General features: G+C 32.0%; 3 protein-coding genes, 1 long non-coding RNA gene, 1 other non-coding gene and 1 pseudogene across 6 annotated transcripts; 1 reads left to right on the top strand and 5 right to left on the bottom strand.

Moving 5' to 3' along the window:
- Window positions 1–794: 794 nt before the first annotated feature.
- LOC110808018 (uncharacterized) lies at window positions 795–2,430 on the top strand. Its single transcript, XR_002538579.2, has 2 exons — window positions 795–1,309; window positions 2,074–2,430. It is a non-coding gene; the product is annotated as an uncharacterized LOC110808018 (long non-coding RNA).
- Window positions 2,145–2,251, bottom strand: LOC148240166 (small nucleolar RNA R71). The gene has a single exon (XR_015816631.1). It is a non-coding gene; the product is annotated as a small nucleolar RNA R71 (small nucleolar RNA).
- A 7,354-nt stretch (window positions 2,431–9,784) lies between the features above and the next one.
- LOC110808016 (uncharacterized) lies at window positions 9,785–11,957 on the bottom strand. Of its 2 annotated transcripts, none has more exons than XM_022033346.2 (2): window positions 11,713–11,957; window positions 9,785–10,420 (listed from the first exon to the last, which is right to left on the bottom strand). In XM_022033346.2, the coding sequence occupies exons 1-2, from the start codon at window positions 11,940–11,942 to the stop codon at window positions 9,967–9,969; spliced, it is 684 nt and encodes a 227-aa protein (XP_021889038.2). In that variant the 5' UTR covers window positions 11,943–11,957; the 3' UTR covers window positions 9,785–9,966. The 2 variants fall into 2 exon arrangements, with proteins under 2 accessions (XP_021889038.2, XP_088067848.1); XM_088211722.1 differs by having other exon boundaries at window positions 9,785–10,423; window positions 11,706–11,951.
- Window positions 11,958–12,345: 388 nt separating this feature from the next.
- On the bottom strand, window positions 12,346–17,559 carry LOC110808021 (Sec14p-like phosphatidylinositol transfer family protein). Its single transcript, XM_088211703.1, has 6 exons — window positions 17,307–17,559; window positions 15,918–16,070; window positions 15,428–15,574; window positions 14,844–14,996; window positions 13,385–13,507; window positions 12,346–12,621 (listed from the first exon to the last, which is right to left on the bottom strand). The coding sequence occupies exons 1-6, from the start codon at window positions 17,451–17,453 to the stop codon at window positions 12,544–12,546; spliced, it is 801 nt and encodes a 266-aa protein (XP_088067829.1). The 5' UTR covers window positions 17,454–17,559; the 3' UTR covers window positions 12,346–12,543.
- Window positions 17,560–18,663: 1,104 nt separating this feature from the next.
- On the bottom strand, window positions 18,664–19,465 carry LOC110808013 (plant UBX domain-containing protein 8-like). The gene is made up of 3 exons (XM_022033341.2): window positions 19,282–19,465; window positions 19,018–19,188; window positions 18,664–18,939 (listed from the first exon to the last, which is right to left on the bottom strand). Exons 1-3 carry the CDS (start codon window positions 19,423–19,425, stop codon window positions 18,712–18,714), a joined length of 543 nt encoding a protein of 180 aa, XP_021889033.2. The 5' UTR covers window positions 19,426–19,465; the 3' UTR covers window positions 18,664–18,711.
- On the bottom strand, window positions 18,664–20,333 carry LOC110808012 (plant UBX domain-containing protein 10-like; annotated as a pseudogene).
- Window positions 20,334–25,117: the final 4,784 nt, after the last annotated feature.

Raw genomic sequence — 25,117 nt, 5'->3', positions numbered from 1 at the left:
ATTGAAATCAACGATAAAGAGGACGAGTTGGCAAACAAAGATCATTCAAGCAAAATTAGAGTCATATTAAGTGTTATTATTGTGAGAAATTGGGTCACAAAGGCTTATTGTTGGACTGAGTAACGGGATGAACAAAAGCATATGTTATTCAGCTCTCTCTCTTTTGATAAAAATGTTGCTGATGTTGTTTGATTTTTAGACAATGGGTGTTCAAATCATATGTTAGGTTCAAAATCATTATTTAAAGAACTTAATGAAGCAGAAAAATCAACAATTTAGTTGGGTGATAACAAGGTGATTGAGATTGAAGGGAAGGGTATAATTGCCATTAAAACAAACCATGTTAACACTAAAATTTTAATTGATGTGCAATTTATTCTTATTTTTTGCTTATAATTTATTAAACATTGGACAACTGATGAATAATCGGTATGAAGTCTTGTATGATAATAACTCATAAAGTGTTAAAGATAAGAAATTAGTTCATGTCATAGTTAATATTTAAATGGCACAAAACAAAATGTTTCCACTTGAAGCTTCTTAAGTTAATTATTATGCTTTTGTTGTTAAAAATATTAGTGAGTCTAGATTATGACATTTGCTTTATGAACATCTAAATGAGAATGGATTGAAGTTGTTAAGTGATGTGCTACTTTTTTATATAATATTTTTGATGTCTTTATTACTTAAATTTATAATAAATTTGAATGCATTTTGAGTTAAAATTAATTTATGAGTTAAATATTTTATGTAAGTTGAATTGTTGAAGAAAAGAGGAAAAAGATGCTGAAAAGAAAAGAAGAAAAAAAGAACAAGGCCAAAAGCTCCATATTTGGAGCACCTGAGCCCAACTCCATTCAAACCCAGCTCCTGCCCTCCAAAACGATGCTGTTTTGAGAGCTAGGAACCAAATCCCAACAACGATCAAAATGATGCTGTTTTGAAAAAAAAATTGCAGAAACAGAAAGAGACATGTATGCCTTTGAAGATAAAAGGAGGAGGAGCTAATAGGAAAAAGGAGGCGTTCGAAAGGGGATCTCCTCTCTTGCAGCTGCCTACAAAAAAGAGACAGAGAGAGACAGAGAAGAAGATCTGGAGGAGAGAGATAAGAGCTAGAGAGAAAAGGCAGAAATTGGATCTACAAAGCTTGGAGGCCAAGAGACGAAGTGTGAGCTTTGTCAGAAAATACAATGAACACGAGCGAAAGGCAGCAACAGCCTGAGTAGGAGAAGTAGATTAGTGCGAATGCGAGCTGGTGTGGTGTGAACAAGAAAGCAGAAGAGCGGAGTGAAAGAAGAAAAATAATCACGTAATATTTATTTAAGTTTTTTTTAGGATATATTTTTGTAGAAATTTTTACCAATTTTTTTTCATGAAACTTGAATTCTAGTGTTTGCGATTTTTCATACAAGTACTTTTAATTATTATATGATTATATTTTTTTTTTATTTTTAGTTTATTTGCATTTTAGTTTTTATTTTATTTTTACCTTTATTTATTTATTTTTTAATTTAAGCGTAATTTTTTTTATTATTATTTTTATTTATTTATTTTATTTATGAACAGACTAGGTCGTTTCTTTTCTGTTTTCTATTGGTATGTGAATCGATTAAAAAATATAGTATTGCTTCCTATAAATTCAGAGATAAAAATGACTTATAAACAGCTGAATCGAGAGAGAAATTGACACTTAGCAGTAAAAAGATAAACAAAAGTTGAGACGGTTAAACACGAAGAAATTGGACGAGTAAGGGATGTTTTGAATGAGAATAACGGGAAAACACTCAGGGACTTTGCTACTCCTTCACTTGTAGGAGCTTCATTTAGCATCGTTCGATCAAGTATCAATGCTAACAACTTTAAGATTAAACCCATCATCATTCAGATGATTCAAACCTAGATTCAGTTTGGGGAATTTTTCAAATGATGATCCTAATGTACATCTCTCTAATTTTTTAAAAATTTATAGTACTTTTAAACATAATAGTGTTTCTACTTATGCAAATAGATTTAGCCTCTTTTATTTTCCTTCAGCAGATAAATCTAAAAGTTAGTTGCATTCTCTTCCTATAGGTACAATTACTACATGGGAAGACTTACCTAAAAAATGTTTGGCTAAGTTTTTTCCTCCAGTTAAGATGGCAAAGATGAGAAACATCATCACCAGTTTTTATTCAATAGATGAAGAGACGTTATATGAGGTATGAGAACGATTCAAATAGTTGATTAAAAGATGTCCTCATTACGGGTTACCTAAGTGGTTATTAGTTCAAACCTTTTATAACGGATTGAGCCAACAAACAAGGATCATAATCAATGTAGCTACTTGAAGAGCTTTGATGGGGAAATCCACAGACGATGCTTATGAATTATTAGAAGAGATGACCATGAACAACTATCAATGGCCAACAGAAAGAAGTCAACCCAAAATGAATGCTGGATTATATAAGATTGATGTTTTAATTATTTTTAATGAAAAAATTAAATCTTTATTTAAGAAAATTGATCAAAAGAGTATTAATATTGTTAATTCTCATGTGTAGGATTTATTTGAATATCTTTTTCAAAAACATGAGGTACAACAAGTGAGCTTTTGTTACTAGACAGGGCAGACCACCACACAACCCAAACTCCAACACGTACAATTTTGGGATGAGATATTATCCAAATTCGTCATAGAAAAATCAACAAAATGTAATCGCGCCTCTCTTACAATTTCAACCTCAAGAAAAGAAGCCCTCACTTGAAAATATAATCACAGCCATTTACAAGAATACAACAGAGTTTGCAACAAAGGCTGAAGCAGCAATTTAGAATTAATAATTAATGTTACAAAATTAGCAAGCATCGATCAAGAACTTAAAAATCTAAATGGCGCAATTGGCAGGCATGATCAATGATAGAGCTCAAGGTACCTTGCCGAGTAACATCGAGACGAATCCAAATGAACATGTTATGACAATCATCTTGACAAGCAGAAAACAGTTGGCAGATGCAATAATGGATGAAGGAACCAAAGAAAAAAGATAAAACGGTGATCATTATTCTCCACATTTTAACTTATGATTGCTAGGAGGCCATTCATTTTGATGAGATTAAAATGTGGAGAATAGTGATTATTAGAGTGATGCTATTAGAGAATAGTGAAAATATGTTCAGAATAATTGTAGCTTGACTTACCATTTTCAGCATTAAACGTACTTCTTTTTATGCTTTACTCATCGCATTTTTAAGATATAATTGAAGTATTCTTATTCTCCACTTGTGAGACAGTATTGCACTCAATTTGACGGCTATTAACCATCTCGTGGAACACTTCAATGCTTTATATGGATTTTTTCTTATTAACAACATTTCAAACTTGAGTTCAAGAGCCAATTAAATGAAGATCTGGGAGAAAGGTCAGGACTTGTGTTTCAGATCATGGGCTATGGGTTTAGGAACCCAAATTATGTGGGACAGTACTGATTATAGGTACCTTATATGATATCACTCTGTTACACTAGAAGTTTCCACTGGAAGTGAAGACAGAACTTAGAGTATTTGCAACAGTAGAATGTGAGGAAGATAGCCGTTGCGGCAGATCCGATCGAGGCAGTCAATTCTATTATCCCATTTTTGATTTCATGCTCTTTTCTATTACCGTAATTGCTTAAAAGTAGGAATTTTTTCAGTTAACTCTTCATGTATTTAAAGCTTTAAGCACCAATAATGAAAATATCGAATTTGAATTGCAAAAAGCTGTGGTCTGTGATAAATTCAATACCAGATATAGAAGAAGAGAATCAATCTTTTTATGCTCAAAGCAGAGTCTGGACTTGTGTTCTTTATATATAAAGAAAGAAGAAGAACAACAGCAACTCTTAACAAACTAACTATATGTAACTATATAAACTGAAATATGTAACTATACAAATTGAAATAACAGCCATTAACTAGCTAAACTACATCAGCATGAATAATCTTCACCCCCCCCTCAAGTTGGAGCTTGATGATGATCAATCAAGCCCAATTTGGAAATAAAATGCTGAAACAGTGGTACTGGCAATGACTTCGTAAAGATGTCTGCAACTTGCTGTTTGGAAGAAACATGACTGGGAGCAACAAAACTTGCTAAACTGATCCCGAACCAAATGACAATCTATCTCAATATACTTTATTCATTCATGAAAAACAGGATTAACAATAATGTGTAATGCAGCTTGATTGTCACAGCAAAGAGGAATGGGAAAAGGAATAGAAATGTGAAAATCATGCAGCAAGGAGTCAATCCATTTAAGTTCACATACTGTTAACACCAAACTCTTATATTCAGCTTCAGCAGAAGACCTAGAAACAGTGGATTGTTTCTTGGTCTTCCAGGAAATTAATGAAGCTCCAAAAAATATTGAATAACCAGTCAAAGAACATCTGGTGTCTACATAAGATGCCCAATCTGCATCACAAAAGGCTTCAAGAGATTTCTTACTGTTTGATGGATAAAACAAACCTTTTGAGGGACAACTCTTCAAGTATTTAAGCACATGAACAACAGCTTCCCAATGTTGTTGGCATGGACGATTGACAAACTGACTCAACTATTGGACACTATAGGCAATATCAGGCCTGATGAAGCCTAAATACAGAAGTCTGCCTACTAATATTCTATACCTATCTAGATTAGGTAGTACTTCACCAGCATCTTCATGTGATAATTTGATAGCCTTAGGAAATGGAGTAATAACTATTTTTGCACCTAAAAGACCTGTATCGCTTAAAAGATCAAGAGCATATTTTCTTTGATTAACGTAGATGCCTTCAGTTGAACAAGCAATCTCCAACCCCAAAAAATATCGTGCATATCCCATATCTTTGATAGTAAACTTATCATGTAAAAATCATTTAACATAATGTATAGCAGCCTCTGATGTTCCAGTAAGAAGAACATCATCAACATATACCGAAAGAGCCAGAAAATCAATGGCTGAAGACTTAAAGAATAAACAAGCATCATTAGCTGACTGAGTAAAACCATAATGTAACAACTGGACTGTGAGCTCATAATTCCATTGACATGAAGCTTGCTTCAAACCATATAATGATCGTCTAAGTCTGCAAACTTTACTAGGACCAGTCTTAGAATAACCATTAGTTGGCACCATGTATAATTCTTCATCAATGTAACCATGCAAAAATGCATTGTTAATATCTGATAGATGTAAAGACCACGAATGAGAGGCTGCAAGAGTAAGAAATAAACGAACAGTTACCATCTTAGCTACTGGTGAAAAACTTTCAGTGTAATCAACTCCTTCAAGTTGATTGTAGCCTTTGGCTACCAATCTAGCTTTATAACAGTCAATTGTACCATATTGTTTCAATCTACCCATTTACATCCTATGGATTTCTTTCTTGCCGGTAAGTCAACAACATCCCAAGTGTGATTTTTTTCAAGTGCCTTCAATTCTTGTTTCATGGCAGTTATCCATTCCACACTGGTTTTCGCTTGATCATAAGAATCAAGCTCCTTAATAGTAGTAATATTGGCCAAGAAATCAATGTATGTGGGTGCAAAACATGTGTTTGTATGATAAGGAAAAGTATTAGGTGTATGTGGAGAATTGGAGGCAAAATGATTTACAGGATCAGAATTAGATTGCTTCTTGGCATGAGTCAAATTTTATTCATTCATCACATTTGAGACATAATCATTCATCTAGGTTGGTTATGTACGATTTCTGGTGCTTTTTCTAAGAATAGGTTTAGGTTCATTTTGTGGTACCAAGGAAGAACATAAATTAGTATCATTGAAAGAAACAGTCAAAGTTTGTTTATGCTCATTAAGAAGGTCTGTATATGAATCATCAATGACACAAGGAATGTTTGGTAATGGAGTATCAACAAGATCAGAAGGACAAGTACGGAAAAAAAATTCATATTCATGAAAAATTACATTTCTAGATATAAGAACTTGTTTAATATCCATGTCATAGACCTTAAATGCCTTATGTCCAGGAGCATAGCTAATAAATATACATTTTTGCTAATTTATCTTTTCTTGGATGAGTATTAGTAACATAACACAAATAACCAAAATATTTTAGATGTGTGTAATCTAGAAGTTTTTAAAAAAACATTTCAAATGGTGTTTTCCACATTAAAACTGAACTTGATAGTCTATTTATGATATATGTAGCTGTAAGAATAGTATCACCCGAAAACTTAATTGGTAAAGCTGATTGAAACATCAATGATCTTGCAACTTGTAATAAGTATTTGTATTTCCTCTCTACAACACTGTTCTGTTGTGGAGTATGAACACACGACTTTTGATGCATAATTCTTGAGTTCTGAAATAATATTTGACGTTTATGACTAAAAAATTCAGCTTTATTATCTGTTTTTACTTGTTGAACATTAGTTGAAAACTATGTTTTAATCATGTAAAATTTTTTTTTGTAAAATTCTAACTGTTTGAGCTTTATGATTCATTAAAAAAGTCCAAATAGTTTTACTAAAATCATCAACAATTGTTAAAACAAAATGTGCATCAGATATGGAAGCTGTTCTATTAGGACCCTAAATATCTACATGTAAAAGCTCAAAAATCTTTGTTGAAGAACTAGTACTGATATGAAAAGGAAGTCTTTGCTGTTTAGACATTGAACATATATCACAAGCTTTATTGCTCCTTTGATTTTTTATTACAAAAGGCAAGTGATCTATGATAGTAGTAGATGTATGTGCTAGTCTATGATGCCGTAAGAAGAAATTATTTATGATAGAATTAGCTCCAGATTGATCAACAAGAGCACAAAAAAGAGTTTTGATAAGTCTGGTCATAGGAAGAAAAAAAGATTTAATGGTCTCTGGATAGAAAGATTGTCTATCCAAAATATAGAGTTTGGACATCACTCTTCCCACAATCAAGATTTCATCATTCTTCAGATCCTGTAGAGTGCAACATTTTGGATAAACTATAAATTTTATCTAACCTGTTTCAGATAATTTGTTTATAGATAATAGGTTAAATTTGAAGATAGATATATGAAGGACATCAGTTAAGGCAATCTTTTCAGTTAAAGGCACTGTTCCTATATGGTGAACAAGTTTAATGGAAGCATCTGGCAAGCAAACTGGTGTAGGTTTGGTTACTATAATAAGTAAGGTTATCAAATTTATATCCACAAACTTATGACTCATATGACTAGATGCACCAGTGTCTATTATCCGGGTTCCTAATTCAAAATGATCAATTTAATTCAATGCATGGAGAATAACATTACCTGCAAAATATTTGAAATGAGCAAAGTTTACTATATCAAACTGTACAACCTTTCCTTTCATGAACTTTACTACTTCTTCCTAGATCATTTCAACAAATTTTGCATTTAGTTCTTCATTTACTGATCCTTTATTCATATTCAATGGTGAGTCAACTGCATTTACATAATTCTTGCCTCCAGTTTGTGCTCTTTGCTCCTTCTTTTCTTTATACCAGTCAGGATATCGGTGTAGCTTAAAATAATTATTCTTTGTGTGACCGTCATAATTGCAGTGATTACAATGTAAGTCTGATATTTTTATGAATGAACCTCTACCTCCTCTGCCTCCTTTGCCTGATTGACCATCATTTCCATCTCTTTTATAATTCTGTATCCTTGCAAGCATCGCATTTTGTTTACAGGTACTGAATAATTGTTGTGAACTTCCCTTTGCTTTTCCACCCTTAATACCATCGAATAAGCCTTATTGATTGTAGGTAGAGGGTTCATAACTAATATTTGGTTTTTGATATTGTCATAAGCGTCATTGAGCTCCATCAAGAACTGAATCAATCTATTTGATGAAGTAATATCAACAACAGCCTTTAAGGCACCACATATGCATTGTGGAATTGGCATCAACACATTCAATTAGTCCCATAATTTTTTCAGCTTTGTAAAGTACTACACCACAGACATATTATCTTAACTTATAGAAACAATTTCCTTTTGTAGTTGATACAATAAAGGACCATTACATTTTCCAATTCCAACTCCAACCATAATTCCCTAGTTGAACTAGCGTAAAGGAAAGATTCAACTATATCCTTTGAAATGTAATTCAAAATCCATGAGGTCACTATACAATCTACTCGAATCCATTTCTCATAATCTATTGAATCAACCTCAGGCATAGCATGTTTACCATTAATGAAACCTAGTTTATTCTTTGCATTTAAAGCAATCTTCATAGCTCGTGTCCAAGAGAGGTAATTGTTACCTGTAAGTAGATTAGTAACTAGAATCATCCGTGGATTATCTGAGTTTTGCAACGCCGAAGGATTTCGATCTCCTTCTTCGTTACTTCTATTCTCAGTTGCTCCTTCAATTCCAGCATTAGCATTTAAATCTTGCATTCTATTTTTCTTTATTATAGAAACAAGTTATCAAAGACCAATAATCAAGAAAGAAAATTTCGATAGAGCTGAATCAATCGCTTTGATACCATGATAAATTCAATACCAGATGTAAAAGAAGAGAATCAATCTTTTTATTCTCAAAAAAGAGTGTGGACTTGTGTTCTTTATATACAAAGAAAAAAAGAAGAATAACAGCAACTCTTAACAAACTAATTATATGTAATTATATAAACTGAAATATTTAACTATACAAACTAAAATAACAGTTATTAACTAGTTAAGCCATATCAGCATGAATAATCTTTAGTCTGTTCTCACCCAAAGAGAATTTTTTCACAAATTTCTATTGGCTTCTGATTGGGACCTATCACACTCATTGATTATGCCCTATGCCTTTGTGAAAGAGAGAATATTTGGTCCAGGGGATCTTTCTTTTGGACTTCAGGAGCTGCACTGGTTGAAGGAGAATACTTGTGGGTTGCTTTTAGACAAGCTTTTTAGGTTTGAAAAGTATAGAGATCATTTTCTTCCTTACTTTGTTTTTTGTTTTACTTTTTTGTCTTCTGCTCATTGTTTACTTTGGTCAAGTAAAGCTGCCTATGCCTGCCAAGAAAGGGACTGCTTTTGGGACACCCTTACCATCTTACATGCATCCAAGATGGAGACCCAACTAGTGCTTGCCATAGAGCTTGGAGAATTTTGTTCTTCCTTTCAGTTACATAATTCATTAAGAAACAGTAGGATCTTTTTTAACAGATTTTGAATATGACAATTTTGTTGTATGGTTTCCACTCCCAAATTTTGGTGATTAAAAGTTTAGCAATGACACAAAATATGCAATTATAAGGCTACGCCAACTGATTGCATTTGTAAAATCATTTAGTTTAACTTATAAATATGTTTTCAGAACAACCAAAACAATTTTCTTGACACTTCTGAGAGGAGTTGAAACAAAAAATTTTAAATTTTTGTAATTTTGGTAGAATTTGGAAGGTGTATTTTTGATTCATTTATTAAATTTTTTTTAAGAGCTTTGTTTCTGTTAATTGAAAATAATGTGGTATCAAGGTTATTTGCTTCTACTAATATCCAGTATTCAAAATAGGCTCAATAGCTGAAACTTGTTTCTGATTGGGGAACTCCAAATTAGAGATCCTCTCTTTCCCAGCCAGATAAGCATTTTGCATTTCACCCTCTCCAATCAGCATAAAACAGGACTTGAGAATCAAAATCAGACCTTTACTGGGAATGGGAGGATTATATGATACTTATTATTTGGAATATTATTTCTATTCTAAACTTAACTCATGTTCAATAAATTCTCGTCCATATTTTATGAGATAAAATTTTTTAACTTTTAAATCAGATTTTAGGCTTCGAAGTAATAATAACAAGAATTGCTTTTGAAATACAAACATGATTCATTTCTTATGATTTATATTATCGACAAGGGAGTTCAACAGGAGTAACTCAGGATCCATAGAGATCATATAATATATACATACAACATAAGGAGCTTATGGACATACTCATGTATGATTTGCTTTTCATATTCACATTAAAAGAGCCAATTGTTCAGTTCTTCAGTATGCAGCTATTCCACTGGATTTGCAGCCATCTAATTCAGGTGCATTGATATCCACCCACACTTCATTAACACGACTGATTAACCTGAAGGGTGAATCATACTGTGCAATGGAGTACGCATAATTGCTTTCAGAAGAAGTGCTGTTTGCCCATGGGGACCTGGTCAAACTTGTGGCAAGTTTCTCTGCCTCTTTCACAATTTTATCATCTGTTGCAAACCCAGAAAATTTCCGGATGGCAGCACAGTGACTCCTCCACTTATAGGGTTTGAGGTTCAGTTCAGGGAGGGGAACCGGCGGATCATCTTGGAACTTAACAGGCAGGTAAAATCGAACAAAATAGGCAGATGAATGAAGAGGCCCAGCACCTGGTACTATGCTTGTCAATACAGGAGCTGTCATAGCAATCCTTGAGAAATTTAGATTTGCACCTTGGATATACTGAAACAACCTAAAGGAACAGGAGCATTAAACCAACAGAACATAGTTAGTAGGAAAACAGTGAAGAAAAGAAATTAGCCCCACTCTAGTTTAAAATGAATTGAGAAATAAAGCTTGTTGAATAGGAAGTCTGCTACATGTTTCTAGGATGTGATTGACATAAAGTTGGCAGCAAATGTACTTTGCATATGCAGTAGCAAAGACTGGAGAATCTCCAAAAGAAATGCACTCGTGATAAATATCTGCAGCTGATATCTTAATTTCATATAACCAAAGGGAAAGTTACCTAAAGCTGCTTATAATGAACAGAGATTTGGATAAATTCTGCTCAAACCTTTTTTAGGGAAAAGACAGGATTTCATGTAAATCAAAGAATAGTCACTTATAATGCACCAATATTTGGATAAAGTATTATGGGAGAACAAACAATTAAGCTCATCATCGATCTCACAAATTACAATCCATCATTTTTCAGAAGTTGAAACAAGCAAAGCTTGCAATGTCCTGCCACCCCACATTTGCAAGTAATGCAACAATTATACAAAATTTCATGAACCCACACTCTCAGATATATATTATCTTATTTTCATTAATAATTTGACCACAATCATAACTCCAAGTATTTTATTGGTTGTTTTTGAATGTTACTTTAACTATTAAGGAAAGTGAATACTACATCTCCTTATAAGTATATGCAAAAACACTTGGAACATATTGGGTTAGGAAGCGAGAAAAGAACAGACTAAGCATATGAACTAATTGCTGCCCCTGGAAATCTTGCTAACCGCTATTACAATGAATAACCTGTTTGTGCTGCATATCCCTCCTCTCAAACACATTAAACCTACCACAAGATTTTTCTTAAGTGAAACAATTCTTCAGGTTTTTGTTGTCCTTGCCCAAAGATGTCTTGAAATTAAACTAGAATCAGAAGGTATGAATTACATCACCATGTTACTCCTGATACCACGACTAATATGTTCCCCGTTAAATCTTCGTAAGAAGTCAACGATTCAAAAACTCTAGTCATCAAGTTCTTTTTCATTTGCATCTCCATTTCTGGTTCCCATCCACACAAAGCCAATAACACAATACTGAACTGAACCCAACAAACAAGAACCTAGAAAATTCCATCTCACCTCGACCTTATAAATATGAATAACAACACTAATTTTTTTTTTTAATAAAAAAAAGTAAAATCACGCCGAAAAATTACTAAAAAGAAAACAACCATGATCAGCACGAAGACTATCTTGGAAAGAGAGATAGAGATAGAAGAATAAGAGAAATATCTGTGGAAACCATAGAGAGTGGCCTTTTGGAAAGAGAGGTCTCGAACAGAAGCAGACATCCAGGTGGAATCCCAGTAAAGCCTGATATCGAAGTCGGATTCCGAGTGTACAACCATGTACTGCGGTGACTCGATGGCCTTGCAAGGTACAACAACCGCCCAGCACAAAAAGCCCACTGCCGTGATCGTCAGCAACCTCCCTCTCTCCATTTGTATCTGGAGTAGTTTGTGTTGATGGCATCGTCTCAGTGTTTTATTTTTATCCCGGCCGGCTGCCGAATACAGTCGATTGTGTTTTTACCTTTCTAACCCTGCTATATGGTAGTGAGTTTACGAGTTTGCCCCTGTGCTCTGATGATTTGTTTTTTTTTTTTTTTACTAATAATTCTATATTTATTACAAAATATTTAAATAGTTTTTGTTTCTAAAAAATGGATATTAATTATTTAAAATTAATATTTATATTAAAAAATAAATAAAACAACTTTAACAACAAAAATATTTTAAAATAATTAAATTATTAAAACAGTTATTTAAAATTATTTAATAGTATTCAAATAATTATAATAATTATTTTTATATATTCAAAATTATTATTTTTCTTTACAGCAAATTGAGATGATGTGCATTTGGTTCATTCAGTCTTGAGAAATGTCGGCCAACCTAAACCAACTAAATGGTTTACCAAGGTGAAGTATCAAATGATACAATTTGAGATCATTTATATTTGTGTTAACCTTTACAACTATCAAATCAAACAATTTGAAGTTTTCCACCCGTCTTTGCCTTGAAAAGCTTATACTTCCACCAATTCACATTGGTATTCTCTGATTGATATACATTCAGCCTCTAAAGATGACTGGCAAGGTTCCTTCGGTGAAATACTCCCTTCTAACGTCCTCTGCCGAGCAGAATCTTACCTTCAAAACAAAATACAACTATCGTGCATGAGAAATCTTGTCCTCAACAGAAGTTTATGTTTGGGATGGGGGAATGGATCAAATGAAATGGAAAAGTGAGGTTTTTACCTTGGTATTATTTGGGAGAGTGTTTATTAGTGGATCAGAATGGAAATGAAGGGGACACAAAATCTTTCTCCTCCAAATGGGGAGATAATGAAAGGAATGGAAACAGATTGACAGTTGAATTTAGATATTTTACTAAATTATCTTCATTCTTGTATAATTTTTTATAAGTAATAAGGTTATTATTGTCTTTTGCACATTAATAATTTCAGGTTTCTACTTCTTGTACCTCCTAGAGATATTGTAAAATATTTTCCACTCATTTTCGATACTATCTTGTCCAAACAATATGAGGATACTATATTTACCCCCCGTCTTCCTCTCTTCCACATAAAGCTAAGAATTTCAAGAGAAGTGTATCGGAAGACATAGAAGCATCTGGTACTTTTATCACACATAAGAAACATTCACCACTTACACATGAGAAAGAGTAATTTAATTAAGCAACTCATTTAAAAGGCCAGTCTTCGAAGAAAAAGCATGCAAAAGGAGATGAATTGTGCAGATTAGCTGAAAAGGCCAAGGAATGGTGGAAGTATGAAGCTGAACTATGAGGTGCTAGTATTCTCTCCTAAGAAAATATGTTTTCTGCTTAATCCAGCAGAACAGACTACACTTGCTTAGAAATAACACCTCATTGGTAGCAGAAGAGACTTACCAGAGATGCATAGGACTTTAATAATGGCTTGACTAACTGCCAAATTGGCTTAAATATAAATGAAGCATCCACAAGGAGGACTTGATCCAACCGCTTTGGATAGTAATAGTAAAATACATCAAACTGCCAAAACAAGGAGAAGCAGATCAACTCTAAATGTCATGGACCATGTTAAGACAAGTTAAAGCAATCATGTCCTACAAGGGTACATGCAGAGGCTAAATTGACCAAATATAATTTCAGATGACATAATGTGCATAAACAAAAACCTTCAACTATTAACATCTAAAATGATTTTTAAAGTTGAGTAGCAATAGTGAATTATATATAGAACAAAGTATAGTTTAATACTCTAGAGCTTGATCTTTCTAATCTTATCTGGCAAATCTTTTTCTACCAATTTAGTACATGTTAGTTTGATTTTCTGTCATTTTACATAAAACCATTAATTTGCAGGTTCTTTTCTTCTAAAATTTCATTTCATTCTCCTAATTTTGAGTTGTTTAGCTTCATAACTGTATGTTTTTATACGTAAAAATGTATACATATTTCTTCAAAAAAAAAAAAAAAAATTACATAAAGTGACTAACTGTTGAACCACAGGTATTGAATTAATACGAAAAACAAAATCACAGGCATTTGCATTTGAAAGAAGTCAAACCACAGAGATTAGGTTGTACTTCGCCATTACATATAAACTCTAAAAAAAAACTAACAATATTATACAAAATTACTAACTGTAAAACTAAAGAAATTGAATTAATACAAAAAAGAACTTCAAAGATACTGTATTTTAGACTGTATTTTACTCTTACATATAAACTCTAATGGAAATACTACTAAAGCATTTTATAATTCTGTGAATTTGTAATTGGAATATAACTTCATGGGCAATTTGACTGCCAGCAAAGTAGTAAGACTGTCATAGACTCACAATTCATGGGGGCATGGCTCCTTTGATATAGTTTATAAAGAATAGATGGAAAAAGCAGATACTTCGGAAATAAAACATATTCAGCTAAAAGTGATGCCTTCATTTTAAGGGAAAAGAAAAGTTTAACTGGATGCAGTAGTTTTTCACTGATGGCATAATGCTAGCCAAAGCAGTAGGAAATACAAACCAACATTATGACTATTCATGCAAAAGGAAAATAAGTGTTAGAATACGAATAATTGATTGAAAAATTTCTATCGCAAGTTAGCTTATGAGATTATTGTTCAAAATCAATTACTTAACAGGAAATCAAAGCCAAAGGTCTGGTTTCAAATCCTGAATATTATCCAATTTCTATAAAAATTAATTTCACAAGCTATAGTGGATCTTTGCTTGACCCACTCTTCGAAAAGGAAGTGTTAAAATATAAATAATTAATCAAATATTTTCTTATCAGTTTAGAGTTTTTGAATGATTGATCACAATCCATTAGTTAATATTAAGCGGCCAAGTTAGAACATTTACCAGAAAGGTTATGAACTTTGTATCTGCGTTCTGCATGCCAAATCCTCGGAGATCAACTATTATAAGTATACTTTCTTTACCAGCTGGAAGCAGGCTCAGTGCCTTCTCAACCAAGAAGACGCATAGTATCTCATCCTCAACTGGATCATGCACCTGCAATCATGGCATTAGAAATTTATCACTACATCTAAGCCAGAAGAATTAACAGTTCTAAAGGAATGTTTGTCTCAGTTTCACCAGAAAATGTAGTAAATTGTGAGACCTAGAAATTGTTTTTACTTGCCTAATAACCAGTGCTACAATCACCAAAACTGAAATAAAAGACACTGTCTAACTTGTAAGGACTGCAGTTATTTACCAAATGAGGTTGAGAGATGAAGGCATTTAGAATTAAAGCGAAGCAGGTTGGATGCTTTAGATGTGGTGAGATCAATTTCTGGAATGCAAATGATATATCCTACTTTGTTTCAAAACCCAGGTTATCCACTGCACAATTCTTAAGAGTCTATTTCTAATAAAAGTCTAAAATAGAAGGGAAAGTAACTAGATATTAGACAAAGGGATTCTTAACGTTCAGAACTTACACTAGGAAAGTGCTTGGATGCATCAACAATGAGAACTGGCCTATCATTCACATCAAGAAATTCATGCAAGTAAGATTTTCCTGTTTCAGCCATTTTTTTCACAGATTCCTCAGACAACTCAGACACATTGAACTCTTTACGCCATTTCTGGTAAGGGTTATGGAAACTAGATCAACAACCAAATGAAAATCTGTAGTTAAATATTCAAAGGCAAAATAAGATCTGAAGTGCAAAATCACACGAAAATTGCCTTTGCTATGAAGTTTTCATCTCCTTCAAAGCAATCCTAACAGTGCAGCTGACAAATATCATGTAACAGCTTTATAATTCTCATCAACCAAGGCAACAATGATTGAGAAATAAAACCCATTTTGTAAATCTCTTGAAATAGATTTAGTCTCAAATGCTTCTCATCCATCGACACTCTTCAGGTTTTCAGAGATGAGTCGATGGAAACAAGTTCAAAACTTAAGTGTGCCATTAAGGATACAATGGCTTTAGTCAATTTTGCAACAGCTTCCTCAACAGAGAACTTCCTGTCCTTCAAAAACCAAAGGATCATTTCTTCATCATCTCTTCCATTTTTTCCCACTGGAAGACTGTTGTATTCCTTTTCAAGCTTCTTCTTAACTTCCAAAACTAGCTGCAGAATTTGATACAATCAAATATGAGCAATAAATAACTCTACATACTTCTATTAAGGAATCGGACGGGTAAAATTCACACATTCTATTCACCCCCCAGGTCTCCATTTATTGGAGAAGTTTCCAAAAAGAGAAAAAAATCTAAGTTAACTTTTGGTTTGAGTTGAAACCTTGGTGAACTTATCAATAAGCATTAATCAAAATTAAAAGACCTAACTAGAAAAAAGATATTGTATTTTCAATGATTAGCCTCGTCATATCTTAATAACTACAATTTCCTACCGGAATGGGCTATCTGATTTAACTCATTTCTCATTGTCTTACCTTCAATCACTAAAACATGTATAAAATTTTAAAATAGATTAAACTGAACCAAGTGGACAAGCTACTTGGGAGAGAAGGGAGAGGATTAAATAATAGAATGGAGTGAAACTAACATACTTTATTTCGTTTATAAATGAAAATATATTGGATAGAAAGTGAAAAGGAGGAGATTTACAATGAGGAGGCATTGCAAAAAAGATAAGGCTGTGAAGGAATAAATGAACTTCACTTGTGGAATTTATCTAGAAATACACACTTAATGCTATGTTTAGAATAAATCTAGAAATTTTGTGAAGTTCATCTGCAATCCACATTGATAAAATGTAAACTCTATTAAGAGATGATAAAAATTGATAATATTTAAAATTTTACATGAAGTTTTATTAAGTGTGTACTTGCAAACAAATTCCAAGAGATTTCTGGATTTCTTTCAAACACTACCTTAATCATATTGATGACAAAAGAATTCAAAGATTAATTGAGAAAATACTTTCCAAAACAAACTGAACTTAATATAATTCAAATATACGATTTTAATTACTCGTAAAATTTTCTAAAATGTCAATTTTTATCAATTTGGAAGGAACTTTGTATCTTCTCTCAATCAAACTAAAGTGTGAATTTCTGGTAGGGATTATTAAATGAAATCTCATCGGAGGCAAGAAAAAATCATGCACACGCACCAGAAATGAAATTACAGTGGTTGAAGTTGCATGTAAATTCTATCACTAGAGCTTTGGCATAAAATGCTAGAAGCCTGTTTTCCCCTCCAGAAAATAAACCAAAAGTCCCTTTGATTTTCGTTTTTTAGAATTTCAACCGACCAAAAGTTAAGAACCCAGCTCTTAATATCGTAGTAGGGAGAGAAAACTAGATGGAATGTTAAAATGAGGAAATGAGAGGCGGAGTACCTTGCGAGATTCATTTGGGGTCACCATGCAATTCCGAAGTGAGAAATTGCAGTTTCGAATTCGTCGACTAGTGAAATTGAATGAAAAAACCAAAAGATTGCCGATATTATGGCTCGAGCGAAGCGCATGGCAAGTGCAGTTCGCCATTAAAATAAGTAAATCCTTGCTCAGATGCAGAAGTGTGTTTATGTGAGGCAGAGTTTTTGTTGTTTGTTTGCTTCCCGGGAGAATTCAGTGACGAAAAATGCGCTGACGAATACTCAGTAGGATGGTTGGGTACGAAAGTTTAAACGACGACGTTTTCAGCCCTGAGATCTACGGGCCTGTGTCGAGTATCTCTATGGGCTTGTTAATGGGCCTAGCAATTGCGGAGAAAATTTTTCTTGATATATTCAATAAAATATAAGTCCAATAATATTATCGTTACATAATATATGTTATGTATAAGGGCCACATAGTTGCTTATTTTTATTGATAAAATTATTCTTCAATAGATTATATAATTTTTTTAAAAAAAATAAATATTAAAAATTCTTATTATCAAGAATTAGGAAATAAGAAATCTAATAAAAATTTTATGTAACAAATATATGTTATATAATATTATGAATATATTACTAACTTGACAAACATTTATGGTGACCCATAAAAATTATAATAGAATTATTAGTGAAAATATGATACTAAATTAATATATATGTATTTTATAAGATTTTTATTAATTTTTCTATGAGGCATCTCTGGGACAAGAATATGAATAAGTACATAGATACATAGATACATACATGGTATGAATTTTGTATAAAAATTTATTCAAATATAGTTTGTTTCCTCTGCTTGGTAAGCAGACTCAAAGTCTGCACCCTTTTCAGGAATCTGATTGATGATTGCACATTAATCATTGCAGAGTTACAGATCCCTAGAAGGAAGCACGCACACACACACACACACACACACACAACATATACATATACATATACATAAATATATATAAACAGAAGGCAAGTTCTGTGCATCCTGGGTTTCAAATAATGCTGTTTTAGTACAAGTTTGACTGAGAAAATCTTTCCTCTTCCAATTTTTCTTGATCTGTATCATGTTTGGTTTGTTTGTTTGTTTTTTCTGTTTTCTAAGTTTTAATCCAGATCTTTGTGCAGACTCCATTTTTCTTTTCTTATGTCTTTTGAGCTGAGAATCTGAGGCCATGATCATGCGTACTTTGTTTTGTTTTTACCAGTCCTGCAATCTGATTTCTCACTCAGAAAAAAAATTCTTCTGCTTTGGTGAAAAAATTTAATTAAATAACATTTATTACTAGTGAAACTAAGCATATATACGATTATTAAGATAGTAATAGTTAAAGTAAAAAGGTGTCTGGTAGATTTGACTTTAAGTAAATTTGTTTTCACATGAGCTCCAAGAACAGGCTTGCTCTTGAATGGAGTCCAGCATCTTTGAGTGTCATACTCATTTGATCAACCCCAAAAATTCTTCTCGGAAAGCTTGATATCAATCTGTAGTTTTTGATACCCGGAAGGCCTAATGAATCAACATATCTATAGATTGATTGGATCTTGTCTGAGGATGAGAAGCTTTGCTCTCTTGTTTCGCCATTTGGAAATCGAATTAATATCTGCAAATTTTTCTAATCAATTGTTGGTTTAAGCTAAAGGTTAACTAATACAAAAACAAACAAACCCATTAGAACAACCTTAGTAGTAGCACCATTTGCAGGGTTTACAGTTTGTAGAGCATTTTGTTTAATTATGGAAAGCTGTTTGGCTTTACCAAACAGTCTTTGTGGAGGATTTGGTTTATTAATCTTCTCCATATTTGTTCTGTTTGATGATTCAGTTCGTAAATTTCCAAGTCTTTCCTTTCCCTACAAATGCAAGAACAGGCTTTCTTGTATGTCAAATGAGTATGTTAAGTCTAGAAAACATGGTTAGTTAGTGAGTAAGACAATGAAGGAGACCTTGTCAATCTGCAGAGCAGCTAGATATGCTGCGTCTTGTTCTTCACTTTCTCGATGATATGCTCTTATTTTCCCTTCCTCTTTTGCTCTCGCTCTCATCTTCTCTTCGTTCTTGCCAAAGGCCTTACCTTGCTCCTTGAACATTCGATGTGGGATCTCCACAAGATCAGCCGGGGAAATTGGACCCTCAATCTTTGATATAGAAACCATAGACAATAAACAAGGGATGAACCTGTTGTAGGACTGCCAAACTATGATCATTAGCCAGATAAACTACAGCACAAAATGGGAAGCTAGCAGGCTGCAAGGCTGCAGCCATTTTCAGACCTTCTACTCTATCTGCGAGTGCTCCCCAGCAAACAAAATTTGCATCAAGGAACTGCACTATTAGCTCTGAGCAAAGAAGTGTTTCGACAGAAAGAGGGAGTGAAGGGGTGACCTGGTGAGTGGAGGTACATGAACATGAACTTTCCCTCTTCCTCAGCTATCTTTGAAGTCTCCGAGAACTTGCAGGCAAAGAAAAATGGATGTGTTGAACCATATTGCTGCTCAAAACTGGCTAGAAATGCCCATTCTTCTGGGACAATCAATGGCTTCTGTGGAAATTGAAGGTGAAAGTTGAGAGGTTGATGAAAGTTCCTTCTTCCAATTACTCGTGAGAAACCTCCCATTAGGGTGCGAGGAAGGCTCACCATACGTCGAACAATGGAATTGCAGAAGGGCTCAGATGACATGATTCTCTATCTGCACTTTTTAGTACCTTAAGATCAGAAGATAATAAAGTTTTGGTAAATTTTGAAGGAACTGAAGCTTTTCACATTCAATAAGTGGTGATATTATTAGTATCTGTGAATCATATTCCAATGTCTTAATCATCTTTTAATTAGTTTAAGAATATATGAAGAAACCTCACTTCTTTTTTTTCATTTCTACGAAGCTCTAGACTCGAGAGTGATTCCTTACATGTGATAGAATCAACCTCATAAAATTCTGATTCCTTATGTTTTTCGTTTCTTTTATTTATTCTTTAATCTTTCCGATTCCAAAGTTAGAGTTATGTGCTCATGCTTTTCCACATACAGTCTGCTTCCTCTGGATACCAAGTTAAGTGATATATCTTTGTAGTATGCTGCGATATGAACTAGTTGGCTATGAATCGATTCATGCACTTTATTATTCAAAATCTGAAAAGGGAAGTGTTCAATTTCAAGTTTTCAACTTAATTTTAAAGGGCATAATGATGAAAGAACAGAATCGCAGGATTACCCAGAAACTACTTCACTTTTATGGGAACTTAATTTGCACATTCCATATATTTATATATATATATATATGTATGGGGAAAGAAGCTGAAGAAAAGCAGACATGGTAAGATCAAAGGAAACTTTTTTCCTCTGTTAGCTCCATTGGATTTGTAGTAGAGCTTGAACCCAAGTTAAAATATTCCTCAGAGAAGGGATAAATGAAACTTAGACAACGAACAATTCGATGTACATCATTGTGAAAAAATGGAGATTCCTAATTGGTGCCTGGTGATCTTGCTTTAAGGTGCAACTATACTTTATGGTAGAAATTGCAGGCTTTCATTATATATATATATATATATATATATATATTGTATATTGTATATTGGTTTTTGAAACTGCAGAGTATGATCCAAATCAATTACAGGTATGTTTCTGGTAGAAGCCAAATGAAATGGTTGTGAAAAAAAAAATACTCTGACAATACTCATCACATAAGAATATATCATAAGAATACATATAGGACGTACAAACCAATTAGAATTCTTTGTACAGAATTGTAAAAATACTAACTATTCATCCATTAATCAATAAATGAATGAATAGTAAAAATTCTTTATTTAAAAATAATTAAAAAAATATTATTATTGTCACATTTTTTGAACAAATATACGGAATCCGAGATCAATAATACAATTCGAACCCGCACGTTAATTCATTATGTGACCTCCTAAATTTATAAAATTTTAATTTTCTATCAACAAAAGAGTTTGATTCTTTATCTTTTCAAACACTAATTAATATGAATGATAAGATAACATTATTTTTTTAATTTAAAATATAGAAAAAAAAGATTGACATAATCAATTATTTTTCTTGATAAAACAGAAATTATGATTCAATAAAAAAATATTTATTTATTTTTCTACGAATTTATTTAGATAATTAATAAAGATCATTGACAAAGAAGTTGAAGTCATAAGCATGCTCCATTCTTCAAATTTTCAAATATGGGCAACAAAAGTTATGTTACTAAGAAGTGCTATGGTAATTGAGTGAGAATAGATACATAGGAGTATATGCCATAAAGCAACTTTGTATAAACAATTTAAATAAAAGAGCTCTTTATCCACTTCAGCCTAATTGATCATGAACACACTTTTCAACCCATGTGATTCCCTCTACCAATATGTATATAATGAATCAATATTTTTCTACTTTCAAAAGTGTTTCACATATATATATATTTATATAGTGGATCTTTTTAAAAGCAAACACTCAAAACAGCGTCAGCTTTTCCTCCATAAAGATGAACCAAAAGACTGGTTAAGTTAAGCTTGTTCATAATATATTGGATAGATAACATCACATGGTCTCAACATCAAATTAATGCAGATTGTCTTATCATTCTTGAATCCTCAAACAAGAGCTGAATTTATGATCATGCTTGGAAAGAAAATGAAGATAAGGGTTGGCATGCTTGTACTCATGAGCTGTTTGCATTGTTTCAATGGTGGAATATGGTATACAGTCTTAGTCTTATGATGGGTCATTCCTTAAGTTCTCAATTCAATTCAAAAAGAAAGAGAAAACGTGTCTTGAAAAACACCCACTTTTCTTATTTTATGGGAAATTAGTGATTTTGGTGGAATTTGTTTTCTAAAAAAAAAAAGAGAAAATACCCACTTAATCACTATATAATTGTATGGCATGAAAGTGTTTAGTACTGCAAAAAATGGCTTGAAATATATGTATATGAGTACTGGTGGCACATGGGTTTGCTTCTGTTACATTAGACTAGTGTATGAAAAAGCAAGTCTTGATCGTATATATATATATATATATATAAAGCAAATGTTAGTAAAGACAGAGGACATTCAAAAGTGGTCCTGAATTACCTTGAAAGATAATTTAGCCATCAAATATATATGAGAAGCAATCTCAGTAAAAGAATAAAAATGAAGTAAAATAATAAATTACCCATCCATCTACTCATCTACCCTATATAACATTTCTTATCAAAGAATTAATTCTGACTTTCTGTTTATTCTCTGCCTGGAAAAACCCATCAAAGGGCAGCTTTTTCCCTTTTGTTTTTCTTTAAAAGATGAATGAAAATTTTCTTGATGCCATACAAAATCAAATCTCCTTCATGGGTTTTAAGAAGATTAACGAGTGTAATATACATGAAACACTTTTTTTACTTTTCTAAAGAAAACTTAAAAAACAAAGAAAAGAAAACTTTATTCTTTTGAAATTTTGTTTTGTTGGTTGATTGTGGGTAGGAATCTATTCTATGTGAGACCAACTTTAGAAAGAGAAGGAAGAGAAGAGAAGCATGCTTTCCAATTGAAATGCCTTAAATAAAACCTTGTTTGGCTGTGGACCAATATTCTTTCACAAGAGTTTTTTTTTTTTGGCAGAGGTGGGTGAGTGGGTATTTATAAAAAGAATAGAAGAAAAAGAAATAAAAGGAAGAAGGAGTGTATATTTTAAAAGTGGGAAGCAGCATGTCCCAGAACCCTAAAAAGATAAAAACAGGCTAAGGGCCCATACTTTTTGTGCTTCTACAGCCTAAAACCCATAAGCTTAAATATCCCTTTTTTATATATATATATATATATATTTTTTTAAAAAAAAAAAGCAAAAATATTCCCTATTTTTTAAAATGGGGTGGGTAATCACAATAATGATATGGGTAACTTCTTATTTTAATCTAAACATAATACCCATTATTATCTTACATATGTTAAAATTATTTATATGGGTGTTTGTGGGGGTTTTTTTTTCTAAAAAAGATTAAATTTTGCCATTTATTCTTTCAACAATAATCCACACAATCAACATCTCTTACTTGAAACTCACGGTAACAACTCAGCAGTGACTTTTCATTTGTTTCAAACTTTGGTATAGTATTAGTTAAATAGTGAAGCATATATATATACATACATTAAAAAAAAAATTGATTGATTTGAAGTGGGTATTTAAATTTTAATTTAATAATGAATTGTATCTCTGAATTTCTGGTGAAGGGTGTGTATTAATATTCTCTGGGTAGCAGTGGGGAGATTTAATTGCATAATAAATGGTCTGAGCATTGGGGGGTCTCGGTTGATCATGACACAATTGTACAATTTCTTGAGGACCCAACCAACCAATGGAAAAACAATGAAATACTCTCCCTGTGCATTATTTATTTAAGGCTTGTTTGGCTGATTTTTTTCTTTTCTTTTTGGATTTCAATAATTAGTGGTTTAGAAGCAAATAATAAATATAAGGTTTGAGGAGTAGGCTAATATTGTTATGGTAAAGGAACAAGAGACCATTATGTTCCCTTATGATAAAAATTAATAACCCAATTATGAGTAGCATTATGTATAATTAATTTAATTATTAGATATATTAATTATTATTAAATTAATACTTAATACTTTGTTTTACAAAGACATTATAAATTTGAGTAAGAATATGTAATTTTTTTATAAAAAATTATAAATTTAAATCATACTGTATATTTTTTTTTTGTATTGTAATTAAAAATATTATTTTATAATTAATGTATATATATTATTTATTTAAAATGTTATGAATTTTTGTTAAAAGAATTGAATTCTTATATATATATGTGTGTGTGTGTGTGTGTGTATACATATTAATTTAGGAGTATATAAATTGAATTCTTACATTTTGCTTTAATCTTAAGAGGAAAAGAAACATTTAACTTATTCTTAGGAGTTTGATGTGGAAACATTTAACTTACATTTAACTTATATATATATATATATATATTGAGTAGATAATAACTGTTTGCATGTCTTAGTCAAGTTTAAAAAAGGGAACCAAATTTAAGACATTTTTATAATTACCATATCTATTCATGTTTAAAGAAAAAACATTTACTAAAAGGAATCATCATATTGTATCATTAGAAATTACCTTTTGATTATTCATAAGTTTAAGATTGTCAAAAGAAATTGCAAACATTTACAGCATACCTTTTTTCTTTTAATCATCAATACACACACACACACGTATAAAGGGTCTTGGATTTTAATTAATCATTATGATTTCTTTGACATGATGATGATACATCCCCCACATAATGTACAAATATGTTATGTACACACTTGCGCGTGGGTATGTGTATGTGAATGTGATTGTACTTCGTAAGCTTAAAATGTATTCTAAAAAGCAATTTATGTTGTAGATGTGATTATTTATTAAAATAATAAATGAACATTCTTTTTATAAAAATAATTTTAAAAAGTTCTGTGTATACTTATGAAATACTCGGTAAAATAGCAAATTATTTTGTTTTTTTTTTTTAAATAATAAATCATAAAAATTGTTTAATTTTATTTAAAGTAGGTAATTTTAAAAGATAGACAATTTAAATTAATTAATTTAATGAAGAATAATAATAAATCCTTAAGTATAAAAAGTATAATTAGGATTTATGGATGGAAATGAAATTAATCAAGCAGCCTGGCGGTGGATACTTACCATTGAATTTGAAAGTGACAACATCAATTTCATTTTACCTTACCATCCCTGAAAAGTAAAATAGGAAAACTTAAAAAGGAAAATAGGCC

This window comes from Carica papaya, chromosome 9, assembly GCF_054855325.1.
Source record: "Carica papaya isolate Zhongbai chromosome 9, ASM5485532v1, whole genome shotgun sequence".
Classification (NCBI taxonomy): Eukaryota; Viridiplantae; Streptophyta; class Magnoliopsida; order Brassicales; family Caricaceae; genus Carica; species Carica papaya.
The sequence above is the reverse complement of the archived record's forward strand: the minus strand, read 5'-3'. Positions and strand labels throughout refer to the sequence as shown.